A 10,003-nucleotide genomic window follows, 5' to 3' on the forward strand; every position below is an offset into this window, starting at 1 on the left:
AAAGAAAGAAAAGGGACGCAAAGAAAATTCCGCAGGGCCAAACCAAACGAACCGAGACGCGCAACGCCCACACTGCGCTCCTCTGATCTGCGTTCGTCTTCCTTCTCACACCACTTCCTCCCAAATCCCCCCCGCGCTTCCTGATTCGAAGAACCCTAGCGCCCGCCATTTGATGCGGCGGCGCCCGCCATGTCGTCCTGGGGCCTGGGCTGGAAGCGCAGCTCCGAGATCTTCCACCTCACCCTCGACTACGGCGACTTCGCCGACGAGCCCGATCAGGACCCCTCCTCGCCCCCGGCCCCGCCCCCGCAGTCCCCCACCGCCGCGTCGCCCACCGCCTCCTCCTCCTCGCCCGTCGCCACCATGAACGGCGACCTCGGCTTCCGCATCGAGCTCGACTGGTCCACCAGCGACGACGAGGACCAGGTCGCGCTGCGCCTCCAGTCCCAGCTCATGGTCGCGCTGCCCCCGCCCCACGACGTCGTCTGCGTCGATCTCAGGCCCGCCGACGACGGGGACGAGGTGGGGGTGGAGATGCGGGTCGTCAGGAGACGGGAGGCGCTGCGCTCGGTGCGGGTCGCGCGGGCGCTGGGCTCCACGCAGAGCACCGGCGACGGCGCCGTTGTCCTCGCGCGCCTCATCAGATCCAACCTCGCGCCCGCACCGGCTGCTGATGGAGCCGTCGCCGCAGGGGTGCCCGTGCTCGCCGACCACTGGCGCTCCGTCACGGTGCTCAGCCTCTGCAACTGCGGCCTCATGGTCAGTCCATCACTCCCACACATTCGAATTCCTTGTCGTTTTCCATGCGCGCGTGATTAATGTAGATACGGGAAGTGCCATCGTGGGTTTGGGATTTGTGTAGAAGCTCCTGGGCGCTGTGTTTGGATGCTTGCTCTGCAGTCTGCACTGGTCTGCTTTTGGTTGTAGAGATTCTGATCAGGTTTAACCTCGGGCACGGGTGTATAGCTTGGCGCTGTGCCTTGTGGTGGACACATGCAGCATGCTGATGGCGTGTGAACATTTCTTGGTCATATGTGGCTGTTAGCTTTTACTAGAAACCCTGCTGTTCCAGTGTGAAATTCAGCATCATGCGTTGTGTGACTGGTGGTGTGGAATCATGTCTGATCTAGCTGTCTGTTTGATGCTTAATGCTGATCGTTTTGTAGGAAGATGCCTGTTCTGTGCATTCAGTACTGAACAATGAAACCTAACATTTGCAGTAGGACAGCTTCTAGACTTTTTTGTCCAATGAGTGAAATCTTATAGTTAACGTGCCAATTATCTTATTAATCCTGAGCTTACGACCCCTTAGGGCCTTTAATGCGTTATTAACAGTTTCACTAGTGTTGTCAACTGTGACTTGTTACGTGCTTCTCAATTTTGAAATACTATGTGTTACCTTTTTGTCGGCTGCAAGGCTATGAAATTTGAGACTGATTGGCATCCAAAGGCAACTCTAACCATGAAATGTTATATGAAAACTTGGCAGGTGCTTCCGGTTGAACTAACTCGCCTTTCGTTTCTTGAGAAGCTATATATTGACAACAATAAATTGTCAGTTTTGCCACCTGAAGTTGGTGACTTGAAGAACTTGAAAGTGCTTACAGCTGACAACAACATGCTAGTTTCTGTCCCTGGTTAGTGAGCACACCTTTAATTCATTAATAACTCTAAAATTAGTGTTTACAGCTTTGTTGTATCTCAAGACTTCTTGCCATTCAAGGTTATGCATATCAACTGTCCTTGCAATGATCTAAGCTTTCTCCCCTCCTTTACCAAGCAGTAGAACTGCGGCAATGTGTTTTGCTGGAGGAATTATCACTAGAACACAACAAGCTTGTCCGTCCATTATTGGATTTCAGGTTATTAAATATTATTTATAGAGGTTATTTATTTTTCTGTAGCTTCTATTAATTTGTGCTGTTTTTCCTCACAATTCATTGTCGATTTCCCGCAGGTCAGTGCCTAAGCTGCGTGTATTGCGCTTGTTCGGAAATCCCCTAGAGTTTCTTCCAGAAATTTTGCCGCTGCATAACCTTAGACATCTCACACTTGCAAATATTAGAATTGATGCACTTGAAAGTCTTAAGTCTGTCACTGTGGAAATAGAGGTAGATAAACTATCTTGGAATTCTATCATTCTGCTAGCTAGGTCATCTCATTACTTGCAACTCTTTTCTTGACAAATTTGCCTTTGGGTTTTGTTTCCAGACTGAGAACTATTCCTACTTCATTGCGGCCAGGCACAAACTTAGTGCCTTCTTTTCGCTTGTTTTCCGGTTCTCTTCCTGTCACCACCCTTTGCTGGCCTCTGCGTTGGCCAAAATAATGGAAGATCGTACCAATCAAGTTGCCATTAGCAAAGAAGAAAATGCTGTCAGACAGCTTATCAGCATGATAAGCAGTGATAACCGTCACGTGGTACCTACTCAACACTGAACATCCATATATTTGATGAATTTTGTGAAAATAGTTGTATATTTCAAGCATACCACATTTTTTTAATTTCAATAATTGACAATCACCTTTTCAGGTCGAGCAAGCATGCCTTGCTCTTTCGTCACTGGCGTCAGATATTTCATCAGCAATGCAGCTGATTAAGTGTGATATTATGAAGCCTATAGAAGCTGTACTGAAATCATTTGATGATGAAGAATTAATATCAGTATTGCAAGTTGTGGTCACATTAACTTTTGTTTCTGATCATGTTGCTCAAAAGATGTTGAGAAAAGATGTGCTGAAGTCACTGAAAGCACTTTGTGCACACAAGAACTCTGAGGCAAGATGATCTGGATTTAGACTCTGGTTGATGGTTGATATGTTGTTTGGATAACCACTGGGGGCTCACCGTTATTTGCTTCCTTTTGTTAGGTGCAACGCTTATCTCTATTTGCAGTTGGCAATTTGGCTTTCTGCTTGGAGACTCGTCGCACCCTCATTCACTCTGAGAGCTTACGTGACCTCTTAATTCGCTCTACTTTTTCACAAGAGAAGCGTGTCAGCAAGGCAGCTGCTCGCGCTCTCGCAATTCTAGGTATGCATATTGTTGGTTCTGATTGACTTGTTTTCTCGTGATCAGTCAGTAACCATAACATGTGTTGATGTGTTTGTGGATCTCTTTAGGGGAGAACGAGAACTTGCGTCGGGCAATAAGAGGGAGACCAGTTGCAAAGAAGGGTCTGCGCATTCTTTCAATGGATGGTGGTGGCATGAAGGGCCTTGCAACTGTCCAAATGCTAAAACAGATAGAGCAAGGAACTGGGAAGCGCATACATGAAATGTTTGACCTCATATGTGGTACATCAACAGGTGGCATGCTTGCGATGGCTCTTGGAATCAAGCAGATGAGTTTGGATCAGTGTGAAGAGATATATACAAAACTTGGTGAATGTTTTTTTGGCTCTTCATGTTTCATTACTTTTTTAATTATATTAACAATAATGTGCTGTCAATTAAACTGCTGTTTTTTAAGGTAAACTTGTATTTGCGGAACCTGTCCCTAAGGACGAAGCTGCTACATGGAAGGAGAAACTTGATCAACTTTTCAAAAGTTCATCACAGAGTTTTAGAGTGGTTGTACATGGGTCGAAGGTATAAATGAACAATTGAACTTCTTTGTGGCGTTTCATGTTCTGCAGTGTGGTGAGGTGGTGACTAAGAGATTTTAATTACAGCACAGCGCAGATCAATTTGAGAGGTTACTAAAGGAAATGTGTGCTGATGATGACGGTGACCTTCTAATAGAGTCTTCTGTGAAAGGCATTCCGAAGGTTTTTGCTGTATCAACTTTAGTCAGCGCCATGCCTGCCCAACCATATATATTCCGGAACTATCAGGTTCTTCTTATCCTCCATTATTGCTCTATCGTTTTCAATTTCAACTGTACTTTATACAGCTGTATGCTGGGACTATTTAGTTATCAAAAGTGAAATCAGAAAGAAAGATACAAAGTATTATTTAGTAGTATTACTTTAGCTATCAGCGTCCTCCTGCTTCCGTTCTCTGTCTTCTCTTTTTATGTTTTGTGTCATATGATAATCTGATAATGTATTCCAGTATCCACCGGGCACTCTGGAGGTATCACCAGGAATGGCAGAAAGTCCATCTCCTGGCGCAGTTGGAACGGTTGTTTCTGGTGCACCAGTTGGGATTAAACGTGGAGCTTTTATGGGGAGCTGCAAGCATCACGTATGGGAAGCCATAAGAGCATCATCTGCAGCTCCATATTATCTGGATGATTTCTCTGATGGTAAACATTCCTAAACTCGCTATTGGATTTCAATTTGTGCAAGAATTAGTATGCCTCTATTATCTTGGAGCATGTACCTCTGTACTCATTTATCTTGTTTACTGTTTTCTTCCTCTCTTTCTTTTTAATTATCAGATGTAAATCGCTGGCAAGATGGAGCGATTGTAGCGAACAATCCCACGATCTTTGCAATAAGAGAAGCACAACTTTTGTGGCCTGATACGAGAATAGATTGCCTAGTTTCAATAGGGTGTGGCTCAGTTCCAACTAAGGTAATACGCGTCATAGTTCTTGAATTTGCTGCTTCAACAACTTCATCATTAAAATATTCAATGTTGTGGGATAGGTATCCAATGTGCAACCAGTTCTTTACGAGATTGGTACTTTCCTTTTTCCTGTGGGAAATTACTTCTCCTATTTTATAAATATTAGAATATCACGCAACAGAGCACTAGGCTTGTAAATTTTATGGTTAAGGTCTAATTATTTTCAATTAATGCAGGATTTTCCATTAAGTGCCATTATAAATAATTTATCAGTCTAACCTGCTCTATATTTAGTGGCCACAGATCTCCCTCTTCCAGAAATAACAAATCCAGGCATAAATGTACTATGAGGAAACACCTAAGTCATCCAAGAGGAATACTGATTGCTTGTAAATTTACTATGCGTAGATTCCGGTGAACTTCGATCTGAGATATATACCTTTGGCACACTGTTCTCATAGAATTCTGTTGTGTCTTCATCTAGAGCCGGAGAGGTGGATGGCGCTACTTGGACACTGGGCAAGTTTTAATAGAAAGTGCATGCTCAGTGGAGAGAGTGGAAGAAACTTTGGATACACTGATACCTATGCTTCCTGAGATGCAATATTTCCGCTTTAATCCAGGTAATCTAACTTTCAAGGAAGCTGTACATTCGACCCATATCAACATAGCCATAAGTATTTTTTAGTCATTTTGGCGCTTTTAAAGTAACGATCTTGGATATTCAAATGAGTGAAAGATCTTGTTATGTTGTCAGTTGATGACCGGTGTGGTATGGAGTTAGATGAGACTGACCCGGCTGTCTGGCTTAAGTTGGAGGCTGCAACCGAAGAGTATATTCAGAAAAATTTAGAGGTTTTTAAGAATGTTTGTGAGCTTTTAGTTCCAAGATATCAAGAGGAAGAGAAGTCTTCTGGAATTGTCAAATCCCTGTCATTTTCAAGATTGAGTACATCAAAATCAGGTTTGTCTTATCTACATTCTGGCACCTTCAGGTAACATTTAATGGGATATGGGGTTGAAACATCTTATAATCATCTCTCAGGTTTAAGTGAAAGTAATCCTACCTTGGGATGGAGACGTGTGGTTCTACTTGTAGAGGCTTCATTTAATCCTGATTTTGGAAAGAAGATAAATCATACTCGTTCGCTTGAAGCATTCTGTTCTCAGAATGGTATTAGGCTTACTCTAATGAATAGCACTTCTGGATTTGGAAAGCCAACTACTGCACTCCCAACTCCAATTACCTCTCCCTTGTTTACTGGGAGTTTTCCATCTAGTCCACTTCTGTATAGTCCAGAAGGCACTCAACGGATTGGTCGAATTGACCTAGTTCCGCCGCTTAGCCTGGATGGTCACCCAGCTATGAAGTCATCACCACCAACATCGCCAATAAAGTCATGGCAGCCATCTGGACATGTTCGGTCACTGTATGACAAGTTGCAAAATATGCCTCAGGTTGGTGTGATACACCTGGCTCTTCAAAATGATTCAACTGGTTCGATATTGAGGTATTGTTTGTATATTTTTGTTTAGTTAAACAAGCATTTCTGTACCTGCAGTTCTGGTTATGTGATGCAAAACTTGCTATTGCAGCTGGCAGAATGACGTATTTGTAGTTGCTGAGCCAGGGGAACTTGCAGACAGGTTTCTGCAGTGTGTCAAAACAAGCTTGTCTACCATGCTGCATGGATCTAAAAGAAAGGGTGCATATTCTGTTTCAAAGATTTCATGTTTGTCTGAGTTAGTTGCGGAATGGCCATCGTTTGAAATCGGTGGGATACATCACCGCTATATAGGGCGCCAAACACAAGTAGGAACTGCCTTTTCCTTTTCTTTGTTTCCTAGACAGGTCATTGGGTATGCTAAGTTTCCTTGTCGCAGGTGATGGAAGATAACCAAGAAATTGGTGCCTATATGTTCAGGAGGACAGTGCCTGCTTGTCACATGTCACCTGAAGATGTTCGCTGGATGGTAAGCCATTATGGGTAGATTGCACTTCCTTTGAACTAGCCTTCATATGTCCATATATAGGAACTGTTGTACAAAATGCTTACAGTGGAATGTAGTTAATTATGAAATGCAAGAGCATCTTCAACTAAAATCTGTATACATTATTGCTAGTTGATTCCTCAAATCAACTAGGAATACGGGGTCAAACATGCATATTTTTTCATGGAACCGTTATCAAAAGTTGACATGGTAAATGTACAGCTGACTCGAAAGATTTGTCATGAACCAAATTGTAGCGAAACATTGGTGGTTGGCCATGTTGTGACAAAGAGGCACCGTTCACGTATAAGACAGTACAGGGGAATGGGTATATTCACACCAGCCATATATGGGTGGACCTAGAGCGGAAATAACCCAGTATCACAGTACGCATCAAACGTCACCTAAAGTAGGGGTGTTAGATACTATATATAGATAAAATATACATCGTGAGTTATGTTTATAGAGAAAAGTAGGTACATCTAGAATACCAAATGCACATCATTGGATACATTGTGAGTTATATTTTCAGAATGTACATGTTTGGTATTGTAGATGTAGACAGTTTTCTCTATACACTTGGTCAAAGTTGGCAAAGTTTGACTTTCACAAAAATCTATAGGCACTATATTGTGGAATGGAGGGAGTATCAAGAAAATCTATTTTGACCTGCTTTCCTCTGCCACCCTGGTAGCATAACCTGGGTACACCCAGAAATATGTGTTGCGGGACAGATGTACTCTTTCAATAGCTGCCACATCGTAGCGTCTTTTTTCTGTTTGCCATGTTTTCTACTATGCATATCCAGAGTTCACGGCGCTCTTGATTTGTTATACCTTAAACTCATATTTTTGGCTCAGGTTGGAGCATGGAGGGAGAGGATTATTGTGTGCAGTGGCAAGTATGGTCTTGTTCATGGCCTCGTCAAGGCATTCGTGGATTCTGGTGCCAAAGCAGTCATCTCGTCATCTGTCGAGCCTCCAGATTCCCAGGCAATCGCATACCATGGGATGGATGTAAGTGGAAGCCTCGAGAATGGGAAGTTTGTCATTGGGGATGATGAAGCTGATGAGTCGGAGCCTGAACCTGTTAGCCCTATAAGTGACTGGGAAGACAGCGATGCTGAGAAAAACGGTGAAGGCAACAAAGATATTGATGAAGAGGAGTACTTGGCTCAGTTTATCTGCCTCTTATATGACAAGTTGTTCCGTGAGGGAGTCACAGTGGACACTGCTCTTCAACAAGCACTCCGCGCACATCCTAGGTTGAAGTACAGCTGCCATCTACCGAATGTTTCGTAGTTAGTGATATTCACAACCCATACAAAATACGAAATTGATAATACTAGAAAAAAATAAGGATCGTGTGGATTCGTAATGGGGTTATAGAATTCTTTTTACGAGGAAGGGGTTATAGAGTTTATACTCGTGTTCACTGTGCAGGCGGAGGTAGGTGAAATCTTCCGCAGTTGTAAAACTGTAGTACATAGAGCATGTACTGATGGAGACTAATAGGAAAGCAAATGAAATAAATGTTGAAGGCTTTGTACTGTGGTAGTGTTTCTGTTGAGATTCAAATGCCTGCGGTGTTATTGTTGAATTTCGGGTTTTAGTTTTTGTGATTTCTTCGTTCTCAGCAAACGTGGCAGAAAAATACTGTCTGGATTTCATTTTCCTTTTATTTCTTTATTCTTTAATCTTGTGTTTTTGGTTTAGCAGATTCGAGGTGCTTGTAGAAACTAGATCCAGTTGTAGGCGTTTTGGTGTAGATGCTGGTCAGGAAGAACTGTTGACCGGCGCAGGTTAGTGTAAGCCACTAAATGCCGGGTCAAATATACATGAATGATTTCTTGATATGCTTCACTTTTATGTGAGGGCACATTTGACACTCTTCCATTTCTGAGATTTCATTTACAAAAAAGAGGTTGAAGTAAGTAAATATATGCACCTACAAATTAAAGCCGGTTACATAGTTGCATAACATTAGCAAGCTGAAGCAAGGTTCTTCTTCTTCCGAATAACATTATTTCCGAATAACATTATATATCAGTTGCCTCAGTTCAAGGATGACGCAACGAAACCTGCTCGTCAGGTTCAGCAACTACTCAAACTTTCCATGGAGATCAGGTCCTTCGCAAAGCAAGGTCAGTCGTTGCACCGTGCCGACCCGAGCAGCTCGTGAATCTCCCGGCTAAGCTCACTCTACCGACCGCAGCAAAACGGAGGAGAATCTACACACCCCAAACCGGAATCTCCAAGCATGAGTGATCATGCCTTCTTGGCCACGGCGAAGCCGGTGATGAACTCCCTGACCTCGCCGCTAGCCCGGTCCAGCGCCGTCCTCCCGTCGGCGTCCTTGACGTCGTACTTGGCGCCGGCCTTGAGCAGCTCCTCGATCTTGGGCAAGTCGCCCTCGGAGGCGGCCAGAATCAGCAGGATGTCCACCGGGTGGATGCTCTGGTTCAGCAGCGCCTCCATCTTGTCGTAGGTGCCCTCCACCGCCAGCATCCCCATGTAGTTGAAGTACTGCCGCCCATTCTTGTCAGATGCCGAGCGCATGCAGGCAGCAATGGAGATTCAGAGGCAGCTCAGGGAACGGGCTCTCACCTGCTCGACGTCGTCGCGGTCGAAGTCGTCCCTCGCCTGGCTGCCGTAGATGCCGGCGCCCTCAGCGTCCTTGTTCCCGAACTTGAAGAACCTCACTCTGCCGCTCTCCCTCGCCGGCGCCACCTTGCTCAACAGTGACGGCCGCAGCCACGCTGCGCCGCCGCCCAGCTGCGGGGTCCTCAGCACTCCCCCCACCGCCCGCGGCGACCTCCACCCGGAAGACGAGGACGCCGCCTTGGTCGCGAGCTGGATGGTGCACGGGATGGAGGCCATGGCGCTTTGCGGCTTGTTGGAGCGCGAGCAGGTCTGGGAGCGAGAGGTGGAGAATGGCAGAGATATATGCAAGGGAAAGGATAAGCAGCACCGAACTGTTTGGTGTGTACTTTGGCTGTGTGTGAAGACTGAAGAGCTTAGCCTGAACTTTCTGAATCTTTTGCCTGCCTTCCTGTTTGGAGATATATTGGACACTAGAGATATTCCGAAAGTGCACTAGATATATTGGAGCCGTGCTATGTCTTGTGCCGTTGGACAACACGGGAGAGATTGAGAGCAAGTACAATAGAGTTGAGTCAGCGGGCTATAAGAAATAAACTAGTATATTTGTGCTTAGTTGGAGGAAAGAGAAGAGGAGAGAGAAGGTAAGCGGGCTCTTCGTGAAGAGCCAGCTCTAGCACGTGCTCCTAGGCACTTTATGAGAATGAAAAGTGGGTCACATAACAAAAAAGTAGTATGCTTTTTTCATCTACTATTGTACATGTTGGCTATAAATGGACTATATATGACATGACACTGGCTTATAGCTAGCAGCTGGCTATACTATTAACCATGCTCTGACAGAATGGGGCTTTAGAAGTTTGTGAGAGTTAATGTGAAATTTGTATTGGTGTGAA

At 44.7% G+C, this 10,003-nt stretch overlaps 2 protein-coding genes across 2 annotated transcripts; one reads left to right on the plus strand and one right to left on the minus strand.

Moving 5' to 3' along the window:
- The first annotated feature begins 12 nt into the window (after positions 1-12).
- Positions 13-8,063, plus strand: LOC125536830 (phospholipase A I-like protein). The gene is made up of 18 exons (XM_048700106.2): positions 13-759; positions 1,490-1,637; positions 1,784-1,862; positions 1,958-2,111; positions 2,212-2,421; positions 2,534-2,779; positions 2,872-3,034; positions 3,124-3,384; positions 3,473-3,591; positions 3,675-3,836; positions 4,057-4,249; positions 4,385-4,521; positions 5,000-5,138; positions 5,273-5,479; positions 5,561-6,026; positions 6,112-6,328; positions 6,400-6,489; positions 7,368-8,063. The coding sequence occupies exons 1-18, from the start codon at positions 190-192 to the stop codon at positions 7,806-7,808; spliced, it is 4,002 nt and encodes a 1,333-aa protein (XP_048556063.2). The 5' UTR covers positions 13-189; the 3' UTR covers positions 7,809-8,063.
- Positions 8,064-8,431: 368 nt separating this feature from the next.
- Positions 8,432-9,473, minus strand: GDC1 (Ankyrin repeat family protein). The gene is made up of 2 exons (XM_048700102.2): positions 9,114-9,473; positions 8,432-9,032 (listed from the first exon to the last, which is right to left on the minus strand). Exons 1-2 carry the CDS (start codon positions 9,384-9,386, stop codon positions 8,775-8,777), a joined length of 531 nt encoding a protein of 176 aa, XP_048556059.1. The 5' UTR covers positions 9,387-9,473; the 3' UTR covers positions 8,432-8,774.
- Between the last annotated feature and the right edge of the window lie 530 nt (positions 9,474-10,003).

Source organism: Triticum urartu, chromosome 2A (assembly GCF_056163025.1).
Source record: "Triticum urartu cultivar PI428250 chromosome 2A, HENAU_Tu73, whole genome shotgun sequence".
NCBI classification, from domain to species: domain Eukaryota; kingdom Viridiplantae; phylum Streptophyta; class Magnoliopsida; order Poales; family Poaceae; genus Triticum; species Triticum urartu.

Coding starts and splice junctions, on each gene's coding strand:
- LOC125536830 (XM_048700106.2), top strand. CDS start 190: ATGTCGTCCTGGGGCCTGGGCTGGAAGCGCAGCTCCGAGATCTTCCAC. Junction 5,139..5,272: donor ATATTTCCGCTTTAATCCAG/GTAATCTAACTT, acceptor TTATGTTGTCAG/TTGATGACCGGTGTGGTATG. Junction 6,027..6,111: donor TCAACTGGTTCGATATTGAG/GTATTGTTTGTA, acceptor TTGCTATTGCAG/CTGGCAGAATGACGTATTTG.
- GDC1 (XM_048700102.2), bottom strand. CDS start 9,386: ATGGCCTCCATCCCGTGCACCATCCAGCTCGCGACCAAGGCGGCGTCC. Junction 9,033..9,113: donor ACCGCGACGACGTCGAGCAG/GTGAGAGCCCGT, acceptor AATGGGCGGCAG/TACTTCAACTACATGGGGAT.